Source organism: Nyctereutes procyonoides, unplaced genomic scaffold (genome assembly GCF_905146905.1).
Source record: "Nyctereutes procyonoides isolate TBG_1078 unplaced genomic scaffold, NYPRO_anot_genome, whole genome shotgun sequence".
NCBI classification, from domain to species: domain Eukaryota; kingdom Metazoa; phylum Chordata; class Mammalia; order Carnivora; family Canidae; genus Nyctereutes; species Nyctereutes procyonoides.
This window is the reverse complement of record NW_026575025.1, coordinates 5,691,448-5,708,437: the sequence shown is the minus strand read 5'-3', so window position 1 is coordinate 5,708,437 and position 16,990 is coordinate 5,691,448. Positions and strand designations below refer to the sequence as shown.

The 16,990-nt window shown below is 62.9% G+C and overlaps 1 protein-coding gene across 1 annotated transcript; it reads right to left on the bottom strand.

Annotated features, from left to right (window-relative positions):
* Positions 1-542: 542 nt before the first annotated feature.
* Positions 543-14,750, bottom strand: TSPAN32 (tetraspanin 32). Its single transcript, XM_055308545.1, has 8 exons — positions 14,685-14,750; positions 13,865-13,979; positions 12,973-13,070; positions 9,038-9,112; positions 3,293-3,394; positions 2,680-2,766; positions 1,016-1,099; positions 543-763 (listed from the first exon to the last, which is right to left on the bottom strand). Exons 1-8 carry the CDS (start codon positions 14,748-14,750, stop codon positions 668-670), a joined length of 723 nt encoding a protein of 240 aa, XP_055164520.1. The 3' UTR covers positions 543-667.
* Between the last annotated feature and the right edge of the window lie 2,240 nt (positions 14,751-16,990).

Sequence of the window (16,990 nt, the reverse complement as noted above, 5' to 3'; positions counted from 1 at the left end):
TCCGTGGAAGGCTCAGGTTTGGGCACACAGGTGGTGGGACAGGTGGTTCAAATGGTGTCAGCTGTCCTGGAGCAGCTGAGGGCCACCCGACGGGCTGCTTGCACCCAGGTGGCCATGGGGAACATCCACTTCAGTGGGGTGCTGGAGCACAGGCCACCCCGGGGAGTGTCGGAAGAAGCTGGGCTCCTGGGGCTGGCAGTCGGGGGCTCTGGGAAGCAGAGGGGACCGTGAGGCTGTGCACTGCAGCCAGGTAGGATGCCTGGGCAGAAAGGGGCCCTGGAGGGCAGGGCAGAGGGCCTGGGGGTCTGGGTCTGGGATCCCCCTGGTCCTTGTACATGGGGAGTACTTGTGAGGTCAGGTGTTGGTGGGGGGTGGGGCGACAAGATGGGGTTCTCCGTGGGCTGTAAGAGTGCATACTGGTCTGGCAACTCCCTGGCTGCCCCCCTCCCTCCATGTGGCCAGCGACCCCCGAAGCTCCTACCCTAGAGAATCACCCTGGGCTCCAGGCCCAAGGGCCCCAGCCAGCTGGGGGTGAGCAAGGGCATCCCAGAGGTGGGCAGGGCCAGTGCTCTCGGGCCAGGGAGCCAGCCTGAGCACCCAGCCCCCTCCACCTGCGGCCGGCCTCTGCCCCTGGGGGGATGAGGTGGGGTGTGGGCAGGCGGGGGGCTTACCTCCGGCTCAGCGTGTACTTGCCCTTGCGGTCCAAGCTGCAGCCAGAGCGGATGGCGAACCAGAGAAAGGAGCTGAGCAGCATTGCGTACACCTGCAGATGGCGGAGGCGTCCGCGTCATCACCGTTGGCTCCCGGGCAGGGGCGCCCTGCCTGCCTCGGCAGGCCCTGGCCTCTGCAGGGCTCCTGGTTGTCCAGGGAAGGCAGTGAGGCAGGTGCTGTCACCCGCAGACTGTCTCCCTGGGGTCAGCAGCCTCCCAGAGCAGATACTGCCCTCCACTGTGGTGGGGGACCCGCAGGTGGAGGGGCAGGAGGCGGGAAGGGGGCTGAGGGAGGGCAAGAGTACCATGGTGGCGAGGCCGATGCCGGTCAGGATGGAGGCGATGTTTCCGTACATCCTCAGGAAGCTCCTGATCCCCACCAGGCAGTCCTGAGTAGAGGAAGGGCAGCTTGCACAGCGCCCACTCAGCTGCCCCTCCCTGCCCAGGGTGACAGGGCTCCATCAAGGCATGGCCTGCTGTGCCCACCTAGGCCAAAGGCTAGGGTGATGGGAAGTCGGTGGGGGCTGGGGTGGACCACCCACCACTCCAGAGTTCTGGGGAAAGGCACTACAGACAGGCCAAAACTAGGGGACGTCAGCCAGGGAGCTGCCCCAGGGCCGGGGAGCAGGGGGCAGAGGCAGAGCTGCTGGGTGGGCCTGGGGTCCTGAGCCATCCTAGCCTCTTGCCCCAGCCCCGGCTTTCAGCGCGTCCCCAGGGCATGGCACCCACAGAGGGTCTCTCTCCGGTCAGAGGGAAGTGACCAGCACATCTCAGGACCACTTGGATGGTGGCATTTGACTTGGGGGAAAACGTTAGGATTTGGGGCAGGCTGGGAGAAGGAAGCACAGCAGGACATCCGAGATGCAGAGTGGGAGGGGGCTAGCGTGGTGTCTGTTCATGCGTCCATCTGTCCACACATTACTGGACAGGGTCTGGGCCCTCCAGCCTCCTCGCTGCCACCTGGGCCTCTACCCCGGCTGGAGTCCTGCCCCAGCTCACACCTGGGCCATAGGACTGACTAGTTGGCCTGGAGGTCGGGACATCTGGCCTTTGGGGGCCACCGGAAATGGTCCCAGGGGCCTCAGGCCCCAGCCCTGCAGCCCGCCTGGGTGCCCTGTAGGATCATGGCTCCTCACCGGCCCCTCCTCCCCGAGTGGGCACACTTCCTCTTTGTAGGCAGCCAGGGGCCTGACCACCTGACAGGGCTCCATCTCCGCCTCTCCCCCCCACCCCCCACCCCCGCCAAGGGTGGCTCCAGGGCCCACACCCACCCTCCGTGGCCTTTACCGTGAGGACCCTGCCATTCCAGAGGATCACAAAGCCACCCCTTGCCCCACTTTGCAGATGGGCACCTGAGGCTTCTCCCTGGGAGGCATGAACACTCAGTCCCCTCCCAGGCATGCTAGGCACTCCTCTACACCCGCCCCTCCCCTGCACACCGCCCTTCTAGGGTCAGTGGCGCAGCTCGGCTCCCTCCCTTGCTGGGCCAGAAGCCATTTGCATCGTCCTATCTGGTTGTTGGAGGGCAGCCAGGAGCCTCTCTCCCAGAGATAGGGGTGGGTTTGTTTCCTGGACAGCGGGGGAGGGGAGCGGGAGGGCGGGCAGAGGCAGGGGTGGGGGGGAGCTGGAGGAGGTGCCAGGCCCCTCTCTGGGCCATGGGGAAGAAGGGACTTCCCTGCCCCTGCCTGCCACTGCCACTCCCTGTCCCCTCCATGGAATGCCCTTCCGGCTCCTTCTGGAGGAGTGCCCTCCAGACCAGTGTCTGTCTTTCCCCACCCCCTGTGCTTCTGGAGGCTTCCAAGAGCAGGCCTGGCCTAGGGGAGCCCAGACTGGAGCCGTGTGAGGGGATGAAGGAGCTGGGGGTCCAGTCCAGTCCTCACTACCGCCTCCAGGAGCCCTACAGTGTGCGGGTGGCCTGGGTCTGGGACGGGGAGGCCCAGGGACGGAGTGCACGGCTACCAGGCCTCACCTGTCTGGCTGCCTCCTCTCCCTGACACAGGCTGACCTCCAGGTCCCCCAGGAGGCTGAAAGGAGAGCTCTTGCCACAGCACAGGAACTGCAGGACATAGGGAGGGACGGGTGTTCAATGTGGGGCAGATGCAAGAACAGCATGAGGGGCCACAGGGTGGCGGTGGGGGTCCAGCAGGGCCATCCCCAGAGGCCAGGGCCATGTGCTGTCTGCGGGGGCGCCAGGCACGGGGCAGCCCGGCCCTCCCTACCCCCATGGCGTCTCCATACACACAGGGCTGGGACCGTCATTCCCTGCAAATTCGTCCCATCCCTCCACTGCACACCCCCCAGCCCAGTGGACGGCACATCTGCCAGGGCCAGCCACCAGGGCTGCAACCCTGTGGCCACTGGGGCCCTGCTTAATGCTGTGCTGTCACCAACTGGAAGTTCCTGATCATTTGGGGGCAAGAAACCTTTTCATTTTGCTTTGGGGCCCCCAGGTCAGGTAGCCAGCCCTGCCATGGTCAGAGAGAGAGGATGAGAGGTTGTGTACATCCCTCCTCACCCCAGAGGGCGTTGGTGGCCTGCGAGGCTAGTGGACTCTGGGCGGAGGCTGACACCCACATGCTCACCGTGTCCTGAATGGCCACCAGCTGCTGCTGTGGGGTGCCAGACACGTTCTTCACCGCCTGGTCATACACCAGGTCGTAAGTGTCCAAAACAGCATCCTCCACCTGCGCGGAAATCGGGGATCTCTTCACCAGAAGCCCCTTCCTTCCGGATACAGCTCCCAGAAATGTAGGGCCTGGCCCAGGTCCTCCTCCTCCCACAAGGCAGGGCTCCCCGAGGGCAGAGCCCAGATCTCCTGGGAGGCTGGTCACTGCGGCTCCCGGACTTCAGCTGTGGGGACCTCTCCCAACAAGCCTGGCCACTGCTGCCACAGGACTGGGGCAGGGTTCCCACACAATATGCCAGAGCCCCAGCCCCACCGCGCACCTCCAGCTCTGGTCTTCTGGAGCAGGGAGGGCCTGGCCAAGGGAAGTGTCCACCCTACATCTGTTGATCTGGGCTGCAAGGCAGGGAAAGCCGATGGCCAGGCCTGGGCAGAGAAGGCAGGGGTGGGGGAGCTTCCCACCAGGAGCTCAGCTCCCCAGAACCACCTGGTGGGTGTCAAAAAGCCCCAGGTGGCTGGGCTCCAGGCAAGGCCCTTGACCAAAGGAGCCGTGGGCATCCAGGGCCAGCTCTGGGCAGATGAGGCAGATAATGGGGAAGGAAGGTGTTGCTAGGGGCCTGGCTGGGGGCTGCCTTCACTTCACATCCCAACATCACCCAGACCTCTTTGACTCCACCCTCCTAAGTACCTTCTCCTGCCCTTGCTCATGCGGCTTCCCCCCAAATGCCAACACTTGCCAAGTTAGTCCTCCAAAGACAAACTGGAATCTCACCTCCTGCAGGAAGACTTCCCTGACTGCTCTGGAGTCAACAGTCTCCTGGCACAGACCAGGCTTCTCTGAGCCCCCAGCCTTCTGATGCCTCCTGTCCCTTCTCAGAAACCCTGAGCCCTCCCTTGCCATTTTCCCCACCCTGTGCTGTGCCATGCTTTATGGCTGGGACACAGTGATGGCAGCTCGGGGCTGCCCTCGAGAGCTGGGGGTAAACAGATGCCTGTGCCTACTCTGGCAAGGCTGTGTCCACAGCCCCCAGGCCTCAGCAGGAACCAGAGGGGCTTTCATCCCCACCCCGCCCCCACTTCTGGCACTAACTGGCCCTCCCATTGAGACATTGCACTGCAAGTCATCCCAAACTGGGTCAGCTGGTTTCCAGCCACCCTGCTGGGAGGCAGGCACGTCCTGGGCTGGAGGACAGGCCTTAGAGCTGGCCACCGCTGCTGCAGTGTCCTGGCTAGTGGCCCTCTCTCTGCCTGTTTCCTCAAGTTTATTATTTTTGTTAAGATTTTATTTTATTTATTCATGAGAGACAGAGAGAGAGAGAGAGAGAGAGAGAGAGAGAGAGAGAGGCAGAGACACAGGCAGAGGAAGAAGCAGGCTTTGTGCAGGGAGCCCGACACAGGACTGGATCCTGGGTCTCCAGGATCACACCCCGGGCCGAAGGTGGCGCTAAACTGCTGGGCCACTGCGGCTGCCCTGTTTCCTCAAGTTTAAAATGAAGCTGCGACCAGGAGCCCTCTGTGTCTTTGTGGGAGGGGTCCCAGTGAGGCTGGGGGCCTAGCAGAGGGGGCCTGGGATCAGTGGGCAAGTGGCTGAGACAAAGAGGCCAGCTCAGACCACCCTCCCAGTTCCGTCTCCCCCACTAGGGCCCAGGGAGTAGCCAGGTGCCCTGTGGCCAGCTCTCACTATCATAACATTGGCATAAGGACAACGTGTGTGGACCTGGGTCTGTCCCCATCACTCCAGAAGCAGGGATCGCAAACCCCTGCTTCAGGCCAAGAAGCAGATCCTGCAAAGCCATATCCCTCGCCCAAGATCCCAAAGCCTGGGAGTGGGCACAGGCTGGACTTTTTCCACAGGCCTGAGCCTCTGTCCCCCATTACTGGGTTTGGGGGTGCTCTAGGAGTCTAGGCCGTGTTTCTCCAGGAGAAAGCTGGGGTGGGCCCGATGGTCTTGGAGGCCACCAAGCCCCGCCAGCTCTGTGGTCCTCCCTCCTTAAGCCCAGCTTCCAGGACTTCAGGGGTGCCTCCCAGGATGGATGTGGGGCAGCAGGGGTAGAGAGGATCTTGGGGCCGCTGACTGCTTGCCCCTCAGACGGCACGTCTCAGATACCTGCAGCTCCCCATGGTGCACCCATCCATCACTCTGGGCTTTGTGAGTCTCTCTGCCCTGCCTGATTGCCATCGCCTACTGAGGCTGCCGGGGCTGGGGACACTCCAGGAAGTGTGGACGGCCCCCAGGGGGCCTGTGGTGACCTGCAAGTGGTCTGTAGATAGGCTTGTGGGCTCAAGGGTCAGCTCTGGCCTGAGCCTGCACAGGGGTGGGATGGTTAGGGAGGAGAGACTGACCTCAGGGAGCCACCAAGGACACTCCTTGCACTGATGTACTTAATCCTTGCATGAATTAGGACTTGGACCAGGCAGTTCACTGCTTGGTGCAGGTGCGTCGGGAGGCAGGGGAGCTGTGGCCCCCTTGGGTTCTGTGTTCACCGCACGGCCCAGCATGCTGGCCCTCACCAGTTCTGGGCTCTGTGTGCCCCAGCAGAGTGGCCACTGGAAAACCCTGCGAGTGGTGGATGCAACCCCTCACAGCCCCCCCAGGGACTGCAGCCTGGTTTGAGGCCACAGAAACATGTGGTGGGTCCCTTCTGATTGCATCTCTGGCTTCCCATCTGTGGGGCTGCCCTGGGCTGCTATCTGGACCCGGTATTTCAGGATATCTTAGTGGGGGGTTGTCCAGAGAGATGCAGGGGGACGGTGGGGGTGAGGGGGCCCGCCCACACCTCTGGTGAGCAGGCTGGCCTTTTGGCTGTCTCTGGTCACTGGGCTGCCAGCAGGACCTTGGAGGACAAAAGAGCCTGGGGCAAGGACCTATGTGGGCTGGGAGCATCCTGGGCTGAAGGGCCTGCTCGGATCCCCGGGGGAGACCCAGGATGGAAGGCACCCCCCCATGCCAGCCCAGACACCTCTGTAATAGTCCCACCAAGCCCTACACCCGCCCTGTTCCTGCTGTGTGGCAGCCCCTCATTGGTCTCGGTCTCCCTGCCCCTTCCACACGGGTGGAGGCTGAGGCCTGGGAAGGCAGCTGGTTGCCTGAAGGGACCAGGTAGAGAGGTTGACCCCAGAGAGTGAAGCCAGGGCTCCATTGCCCAGGCCACCTGTGTGCCCCCATGGGCCTGGACACACATGCAGATTGTACTGGGAGGTGGATGGGGCCCACTAGGCCTCGGGCATGGGAGGAGGCCCCAGCGCCCAGGTGGGGTCAGGCAAAGCTAAGAACCTTAGTTGTCAGATCAGGATGATATTGTAGGGGCTGGTGGCTGAGGATGGGATGGAGAAGAGGCCTCTGGGAGCTGTCTGCCTCCACCCCCTCCCCTTCTCAGAGTGGGATCCCCAGCTGGCCTATGGCCTGTGGCCCCTGCATGGCCCCTCCCCTACTGAACCCAGGATTTGGGGCTCTGTGTCAGAGCAGAGAGGACTGATGTATCCATCCTCAGGAGAGCTGCCTGGGGCCCCAGGGCACCCTGGTTGCTGGACTGACTGGGCCCACCCACACTGGGATCCAGACCCAGAATGGGCCAGATTGGTGGATGGGAATTGCTAGCCCACCTGGCTCTCCTGGGGCAAGCCTGCTGGCCAACCCCACCAGGGACCGAGGTCACCTTGTGGGGGCAGCAAGGCCCTCCAAGAGTCTTACAGCCAGAGGAAATGTAGTTTTTCCTACCTGGTCACAGGGGCACGACCCCAGATGATGCTAGGGGCATTGTGGGCAGTGTGGGGAAATCCTGGGCAGGGAAGAGGAAGAGGCATTGACTCAGGGCAATGTGCCCTGGGTGGTGGGCTGGATCCTCCTGGACTCTCCTGCCCCCGTTATGCCAGGGGAACCTGGCTGTGTGCCCCCTGGCCTGAGCACCTCCCTGCAGGACCACCAGGCTCAGCCTGGTGACTCAGCCTCATGGATCCAAGGAGCACAGAGAGGGGGAAACGAGGCCCATTTCTGAGGGCAGGGAAGTCAGGACCGGAGAGGGTATCACACAGCTGAAAGTACATGGTACAAACCAGGCCCAGTGTCCTGACCCAGCTGCCCATTGCGAGCCTCTGCCCCCTGCATGACCATCACGGGTGGGAGAGGAGGGGGGTGGTGGGGGCGACAGAGAGGCCAGGGGCCACTGAGGCCTGAGACACATGGGCAGGATATCAGGCCTATCACTTGCTGCTTGCACAGTGTTTTGCCAGAAACTGAGTACATTTCAGGCAGACTGGCCTTGGTTTTCCTGGGCTGGTCCTTGTGGAGGACATGGAGAAACTGAGGCCCAGCGAGAGGATGCATTGCTGGGGATCACAGAAAGTCAGGGCAGACAGGTCCTCCTCTCCTTCTACGGCTGCACCTGCTGGCCCCGTGGCTTCTCAGGCCTCCCTGAGGGTCTTGCCTGGGTCTGGACTCTCACAGGTGAATGTGGGCCCAGGGCCACCATCATCTCGTCCACTGCTGGAGACTGGGGGAAGGCTGGTGCCTTGTCCCTCAGGACTCAGCCTGGGAGCAGCTGGGCTAGGGGCTGCCCCCTACACACGATCCTGCTGGGGCCCTTTTCTCTAAGCCTCTTGGGTACCCAGTTCCTCTGTTCAGACAGGGATCCTGGCCTTGACCCCCCAGTCCTGGTCTTGAAGGGGCCAGCTCCACACAGACACTGGCCAGCCCCATTCCACAGGTAGCCTCTCTGCTCAATCTTGGGGCCCTGAATTCAGACAGAATTTGTGGAGGGCCTGGCTGCTTTGGCCCCAGTGCCCCACAGGGTTCTCCAAGCTGTGGCCCTGCCTTACTCCCCTGGGTCAGACTTCAAGCCCTGCTCATGTATGCTCTCTGGGGGCTGTGGCCCTAGTGACTACATTATCCCTGAGCTGGGGCCTCCCCCGACCTCCCAAAATGGGACAGGGGCCCTCTCACACTGAGTGCATTGACGTCCTGCTGAGCCAGCAAGCACCCAGAGAACGTGAGCTCAGTGGGTGGGTGGGGTAGAAGGAAGGATGGATGAATGGAAGGAAGGAAGGAAGGATGGATGGATGGATGGATGGATGGACAGATGGATGGATGGAAGAATAGACAGATGATGGATGGATGGATGGGTGGATGGATGGAAGGAAAGACAGATGGATGGATGGAAGGATGGATGAACAGAAGGAAGAATGGATGGATGGATGGATGGATGGATGGATGGATAGATGAAGGAAGGCAGGCACCACCTCCTGAGGGGGTGTCCACCCCACCATGACCATGGGCATCACAGTCCCAGTCACCACCAACATGGAAGCTCTACTCCAGGACTGAAGGGTGGCTGTCCTGGGGAAGGGACCCAGACAGTGGCAGGACCTGGTTGGGAGCACAGCCCCTTCTGGGCCAGTTTCTGGAACAGTGACCTCCGTAGTCAACACCACAGGTCAGCCGGGACCCTCCTCCCCCTGCTCTTCTTCCCCTCTTGAACTCCTGGGCCCAGCAAGGGGCAGGGCTGGGGGGCCTTGTAGGGGGTGGGAGGGGCTCTGAGGCCTGTACCTGCTCCCTTTTCCCTGGAAGCTCCTGCCCCAGCCCCAAAGAAGCCCACCCCACCTTCACGCAGAGGACGTCCCCCCAGAGTGGTCTCTCCCCCGTGGAGGGGTGACTTTATGGGCTCAGGTACCACTCTGCTGTGTGAGGGGGGCAGGGCCGGGCACTCACCTGGGTGGGGTTGTGGAATCTCCAGAAGGCCACCTCCACCAGGGCACCAAACACCAGGGCAAAGCACAGGAAGCCCTGGGACAGAGGAGCCACAGGTCATGGTGTATAGCCAGGTGGGCGGGCCACCTCCAGGTGGCCAGCAGACCCTCCCCTCAGGCTGCTGTCCACAGGAGAGAGCTTGGGCTGCGGGCACACTGTTCCCATCCCTTCTTCCCTGTTTTGGGAGGTCTCCCCCTGTTGCCCATTCTGGCTCCCAAGGGCACATCAATGGCAGAGCCACATCCCCGCCCCCAGAGAGGGAGGCAGTCCCCAGGATGATGGAGCCCCTCACCCTCTGGGGCTGCTTCTAGGGGTGGGCACTGAGCCTGAGGATCTGAGGGTCCAGGTGGGCGGAGTTGCCGCTGCCCTGGCCCGGGGGGTGGGGTGGGGGGGGTGGGGCTTTCTGCAGGTTCCCAGCAGAGACCCCTGGTTTGCTTCCACCTTCTGGAACGTGCCTCTGGGTGGAGCGCCAGCCTCTTCAGCTGGACTCCCATGGTTCTGGCTAGATGGAGCAGGGCAGATGGGGCATCCCAAGGTAGGGTAGGGCGAACCCTGTGCAGCCGCCTGACTCACTGCCTTCTTGCACCCCAATATTGGAGATGGGAGTTCTCTGGAGGCAATGTCTTCCCATCCCCAGCAGCCCCACAGTGCCCTTCTTCCTGTTGGTCGGGAGTTTGGAGCTGTTGAGCCTCCTGTGTGCAGAAGCCCGGAATCTTAGGGACCCCTCTCCTGAGAACTGCACAGGCTCAGGGCTCTTTTGTTGACAGTTTCAGAAGGTCACCCCAGACTAGGAGCCTCCACCTATATGCTGCCCTGGGGAGTCATCCCCACCCAGAGCTTGACCGGCCACCGGCCTGCTGGTGACCCTCAGACCTGGGTCTCCGGCCATGTGTCCTGCTCTGGGCAGTTCATCTGGCTGCTGCCTAGGTGTCTGGAGGGTGATGTGTCTACATCACCTCCTCCCCACCACGCGGGCTTTGTGAGAGCACCGCTGCCCCATGCTCTGCGTCACTGGCTGGGCTGACACATCACCCCTGCCTGGCCTGTCCACAGCCTGGGGCAGCCAGGGGCCAGGTTCTCCCCAGCCAGGGGCCTCATCACTGGGTGACACCCAGGAGAATGGATGACCAGCGGAATGGAGAGACAGACCAACACACAGACACTGGCTGGGCCAGGCCAGGACAAAGAAACAGTCACGCCAGGCGCAGAGAAAGAGCGGGCCACCCCGCCAGCCCCCAGTCTTGGTGTGGGCACGGGGCCTCTGGCTCTGCCTTCTGCTCCTCCTGCCTGCCCAGGCGCCTGGCCTGCGGGGGGGCCTTGTCTCCAGGACATGGCTCCTCCCTCCCCCTCCTCCCCCTTCCCCTCCCTTCCTCCCTCTCCTTCCTCCTCCCTCCTTCTCCTCCTCCCTCCCCTCCTCTTCCTTCTTCCTCCCTCTCCTCCTCCTCCTGGCTGGCTGAGGGCCTCCTTCTCCATCTGGAAACCATCGCTCAACACTGCCTCCAGGCTCAAGGCCCTAAGCCAGCCCAGGGGACCAGCATTTTCCAGAAATCATTTCATGCCTCAGGAGAGGGCCAGTCATCTCCCCACCTCCACCCACAGGCCTGCAGAGAGGGCCTTGGGTGAGGCTCATCTCGCTTTCCCAGGGCCTGGGAGGCAGGGGGCTGCTGGGTGCAGCTGGGCCCAGCCCCGTGTTTTCTTGCTCCTTGTAAATAAAATGCATAAATAAATCAGCCGCCCCTGCTAGCTCTGCTCCAGCATCCGGGCAATTTCCTGCTGGAGAGGCCTGTGTGGGGCGAGGCCGGAGGAGGTGGGGGCAGGAAGAGGGGGGACGGCCTCCCTGCTTGCTCGTCCCTCCACATACACCACTACATACAGACACACAGACGTGCCAGACGCCATGGGCGCATGAAAATGCAGGCGTGCGGGCCGCTCGGGCTCATCAGGCTGGGGACCAGGGCAGGGTCTGGGTGCAGCCTGTGGCTCCCACAGCCCGATCCCCGACCTGTAGTGCAGTCTGCAGGCCCTCAGTCTAGGGCTGCGCCTCCCTTTAGCATCTGGGCTGGGAAGAGCCAGGCGGGAGCGCAGCCTGGTGCGGGAGCCTGGGGATGGGAGCACCTTCCGTCTGCTGGAGCTTACAGCCTGGGCCAGCACCACGGCGTCCCCTGGTGGCGACACCGCCGCCCCAACGCGGGACTCTGCAGGCCTCAGCCGGCCCTGCTACAGCCTTGCCTGCCAGCCCTGCGCGCCCCTCTGGCAGGCCCCAAGCCTAGGGCTCCGCTCCAGGGGGACAATCCACCTGCCCCGTCAGCTCCCACTGGGCCTCCCCACCCTCCCTGACTCCTGGCCATGGACGGACCTCCCTCACTGCCTGCCCTGCCTGGCCCACCAGCCCATTGGGGGCCCCCTGTCTGCTCCCGCTCTGCTCCTCTGGGTCCACCCCAGCCTAGCCACCTAGGGCTGCAGCTTCAGGAGATGACGGTGTCCCTGCTCCTGCAGAAGTTTACAAAGCAGGTTTCATTCCTCAAACATTTGCTGACGCAGGCTGGACTGGAACCTGCTGACCCTCAGGGAGCCCAGCTCACAGGGTGGGGTAGGGGCTGTGGGCAGGAGAGTGGGGGTCTCATGGCTGGAGGGGGCCAAGGGAGTGGGGGGCAGCTGCAAGGAGACAGTGCGATGGGGGAGCTGCAGGGACTCGGGTTTAGAAAGGCTCCCTCTCTCTACCGCTTCTCTGCACGGTCCCAGGTACCCCGCTCTCTGACCCCCTCGTAGACCCAAGAAGCTGGGCTCCCACTCCCAGGGGGGGGCGAGAAACTTAGTAGATGTCTGACTGTGGCCCTGGGCCCCCCGGACACCTGATAACATTGTTTCCCAGGACGTTAGCGTCGAATAAGCCAGGGCGGACACTGGCATTGGCTCCCTACCGTCGGGTCTGTGAATGACTCCTAATGTCCAGCTGCTGCTCGCCTTTGATCAGACCCCTCCCTGGCCTCCTGAAGGACGCCTACCCTGGACCCCTTTCCAATGTAAACCCCCAAGCCCAAGTGATGGAGAGACTCCCCCGCCTGTTCCTTCTGAGTCACTGACACTTGTCTGTGACAATGTCTCTCATTCACGCTACTCAGTACACTCTGCATTCACTTAGTCTGGCTCGCCTTTGATTCCCGTCCTGCACGGAGCCAAGGACCCTCTTGGCTGGTTCTGCAGGACCTCCACCTCCAGGTCCTTGGGTCCAGGCTGGGCGAGGAGTCCTGGGGGGCCGCAAGCAGGGCAGGCAGGTGCCAGGGGGCTGCAGGGTGCAGGTGGGAGCCCAGGTTCCATAGGAGAGGATGGCCTGTGCCCCGAGGGGACAGGATGGATGGATCTCAAGGAGGCAGGGGTGGCAAGTGGAGCAACAGGACTGCCAGGGGGACAAAGACAGGCCCAAGGGGATGAGCAGGAATGGGGGCAAGTTGGGGGGAGGCAGAGCCTCTCCACAGCCGCACAGGAGCAGTGCAGGCTCCAGGCCCCCTTGGGGTCCCGCTCGAGCCCAGACCTCCAGGTAATTCAGTCTGTGGGGGGGCTTCCTGCTTTCCCTGGTGGCCTCAGTGACAGGAAATGGAAAGCATTCCCAGAGCCCCCAGTGTAGCAGAACCAGACCCTCCCCGGGCCTTTGATGATGGCCCCCAGGCCCAGGAGGGCCTGCTCTGCCGTCCTCACCTCACCCTGCAGATGTTGGGTTGAAGCAGGGCCTGGCAGAGGGGCCCTGGTTGGCTGGGGTAGATGGGGTCCTGGGTGGTGCTCACCCTGCGAGCCTCTTTCTGTGGGGACATGGTGGGGGGGTGGGCGGCTCTCTGGGCTCACTGCCCTCCCCGTTCTTGATCCCATCCCAGGGTGGGGGGGAGGGAGGGAGAACTCACCCCAGCCATGAGGCCTCCCGCCTCCCTCATGGTGGCTGCAGCACCCAGCACGGCGCCCACTGTCAGGAGCCCGGCCAGGCTGATGCCGGTGTAGAAGGCTGAGCGGGGACAGAAAGGAGGAAGGTTGGGCCTGTATCAGTGTCCAACTCGAGGGGACACCTGGGGTGGGGGGGCCTCTGGAAGCTGTAGACAGACCAGGAGCCCTGCTCAGGCGGGGCTGTGACACCCGTCACCCACTCCCTCTCCCCCCAGTGCTCGGAAGGCAGAGGGAGGGAGGCCAGAGGCCCTGCCCGCCACTTCTGCTTCCTGCCCGTGGCCAGCCTTGGAGGGGGGAGAGCTGGATATCTCAGAAGCCACAGGGCGAGTGCAGGCTGTTCATTCTTATCATCCAGGCCCAAGGCCCAGGCTTCCTGCCCCAGGATTCAGGCTTTAGTGTCAAACCCTGGGGCCTGAGGGGCAGGACCCCTGGGGCTGGGAGCGTAGCCTGACCCCGCGGGGCTGAGTTTCCTCCACAGCAGCCCTCCTTGGCTGGAAACCGTTCCCTGTGCTCCTGCTTGAGACCGAGCCCCCGGAGGGCATCCAGGCCCAGACCCCTTTGCTCTGGAGGAAAGGACACTGAGGCCGTCTAGGACACTGAGGCCGTCTGGATGCCACCTGACACCGAACCTGTCCCCAGGCTCCCAGAGTGGGACAGGAGGTAGATGAGGGAGCTGTGGCCCAGACCCCTGGCTCTGCCCCGTGGATAACCCCAGGGTAGCCCTCTCCACCCAACCCACCGTCAACCCAGCCCAGCTCCCCTAGGAGGCCCCTACACCCCCAGCCTGGGATGCCTCCCCAACGGCCTCTGCACCTGAAGCCCCCTCCCCTACAGGAGCCACATGACCCTACTTACTCCAGCGGTGCATGGCCTCGTACGGGGTCTTGTCTGAGGTTGCGTGGCCGATGACAGCAAAGCGGGCCCCGTAGTAGGTGAGGGCTGCCAAGGTGGCCATAGAGAGGCCCAGCAGCTAGGGGTGGGGCAGACCCAGGGTGTGGGGGCAGGGCCGGACCCACACGAGGCCCCAGAGACCAAGGTCTGGGTCTCCTGCGTCCCCCTACCAACCTCCCTCCACCTTCATGGTCTCGCTTGAGATAGGCTCAGCTTTGGGACTTCTGGGTGTTTCTGTAGGATGGTCTCCGGGAGGCCTTGTCCCAGACACCCCGCCACACACACAGATACCCCAACACACACACAGACCCCCTAACACACGCACAGACACCCCACCACACAGATATACCACTACATGCACACACACCCCCCCACAGCACACACACCCCAATACACACAGACACACAGTGCCTGCCACATGCACACACATCCCCCACCCTCCCCCTACCACATACAGTCACTGTGTGGTTTCTCCAAGGACCCAGAACCCTGGATCATCATCCTGTCTGCACCATGGGGAATGCTCCCCCAAACCCAGCAGCCCCCTCTCCCCGCCCCCCTCCGACACCAGTTCACCAGCCACCTAAGGCCCCCTGGCCTCATCTAGGCCCCATGCTGCCTGGTGGGGCCCACAGGGACATCCTGCCAAAACAGTCACCTGCTGGAGGCCCCAGGTGCAGGTCCCAGGGGCAGGGCTGGGTGTGTGTGGGGGGACCCCCGTACTAGAGGTACATTAACATGGCCCCCCTCCCCCAACACCTCTCCCACCCGACCAGCCTGTTACCAAGACAAAGAAGCTGGTGACCAGCATCTGGCATTTGACCATCCTGACCCGACTCCAGGGCCCCATGGTGGCCATCTCTCCTCCCTCCTCTCCCCTCTTCTCCTCGCCTCCTCTCCCCGCCCCTCCCCGCCCACTGTGGTTTTCAGCTGGGTGGGGGCCTCAGACTGCAGCTGACTGCCCAGGAGGTAGGCTGTGCCCTGCCAGTATCTCTATTTGTCAACACACCCAGAGAACTGAGCTTCTGGTCGCCCTGAAAGATGCGGAAGATGGGGAGGGGAGGGGCAGTGAGGCCTGCTCCTGCCACCCTCTGCTGTCTCCAGCCCTGGCCCCGGGGGACGAGGACCCCTGGGGTGCAAGCCTCTCCCCCAAGGGTGCGGCCTTGTCCTTGATGTGGCCTCAGAGCACATCCTGGGAGGGAGTGGGAGGAGGTGGTGAGTAAAGGGAAGGTGTCTGGGTAGAGGGTGAGCTTCTCATCCTGGGAGTAATCAAGGAGAATCCTGCCCAAGGCTTGATCTTTGGAGGAATTTGGGAGACAGGATGTGATTGGAACATCATTATTGGGGCATCATAGGAGGAAACATCATTCAGAATGTTCTGTGACAACAACATTTTGGGAAAGGTGATATGGAGCACAGCCTTCTCAAGGGTGCCAGGGAGGGTCAGAGCCCTGATGCCCACATGCCCAGGTGGGCCTCGGAGAGAAGCTGTGTCAAAACTCGAATCTGTAATTAACCTAAACCGTGCAGACCTGAGGGTGGGGCAGGCCATAGAGTCAGACGCGCGAGGGGCCCTGGAGGGGACATGTGGTGAAGCCACTGTCTGGGTCCAGTGTGTGCCGGTTTGGGCCGCTCAGCCACTGCTGGGTCCTTGGATGGGGGGGGGGTGCACTGGTGGGTGGCTCCCCCTCTGTCTCCTTCTGTGCCTCTCCTGTGAGGTCCTCCTGGATGGACACAGGGACCTCAGCAGGGGAGGGGGAGAGTCCCAGACAGCTGCAGATGAGGCAACCCCTCGGCCTTCTAGGAACCAGCCGCTCTGGCCATCTTCCTCCCCTGGCCAGGAGCCAGGCAGCTGGGACCCCCCCATCCATCCCAGGGCCCCCAGGAGTCCCCACCCTGGGTCTGCAGGGGCACGAGGGTGTTTCCGACGTCAGGTGCCTGTGGAGGTGCCATGGAGCCCAGATGTGACCCAGGGGGCAGCGAGAGTGAAAGTGGGGGACCTCGGGGCATGGGCCATGCACCTGGCCAGGCTGGCCCTCTGTCCATGGGGATGAACCGCTCACCAGGGTCTACCGCTGCTCGCTGCTCTAGCTTTGCTCCAACTTTGGTGAGAAAGATGGCACCTGGCAGACTGGGGACGTGGAGAGGTGGCACTGCCCGTTGCCAGCCCCCCAGGCAGTTCTGCACCGAGTACGGAGGAGGCCTTTCAGAGCCTGCCCCTGCCGAGTGCACCAGGCACTGTGCATGGGTGACGTTGTGTGTCCTCCCAGAGTGACTGTATCTCGCGTGGGCAGGAAACGAGGCCCCAGGTGGGCCCCTCTGAAGATCAGGCCCCTGACCAAGGCCACCTTCCTGGTGCCTGTGTTACCCTGGTGAATCCCCACCCCTTGGCCGAGCTACATCCTCTGCTCCAGCACCTGCTCTGCCAGAGAAAGAAGCATCTGGAAGGGAAGCCGCTGGCTCTGCCTGGCCACCCACCATCAGCTCATCTTCTCTGGGCACCGGGGTGGCCACCCGCTCCTGAGGACAGCGCTGACCCGTAGGAGCCACGAGGGGACCTAGAGCAGTAGGCCCATCCCTGAGGGGCTGGCCCAGTGGGACACATCCCTGCTGGCCCCCTCGGACCGTGTCCTGAGGGTCAGGTCCCACCACGAGCCAGCCTGGGTTGCCATCTTTTCCAGGGAAGAGGCAGGGCTTCCGCATGCTTGGGTGCACATGTGCAGGTGTGCTTGCACCCGGGGGTGCATGTGTGTGTACTAAGTCCTTTCTCTTTCCTCCTGCCTGACCTCATCTAATAATTGATAGGTTCATTGGAAACTGCTTGTCACAGGGGCTCACGGAAAGTGCTCCCACTGGTCAAGGCTGGGAGCACAGAGCTCCCGCTCAGGGACACAGGGCATGGCCCGCACTGTCACACCCAGGGGGTGGGCTGGGCAAGTAGCCAATGGAGTAGAGGAACAGGTGGCTGCGCCTGGACACCTGCCGGCCTGGAGAACCGCAGACACTGTGCACAGATGCACCCTCACGGGGATGAGGGGCGGGGGGCAGCCCTCAGGTGTGGCTGTCACAGCAACTTCCTTCCTAAGACAG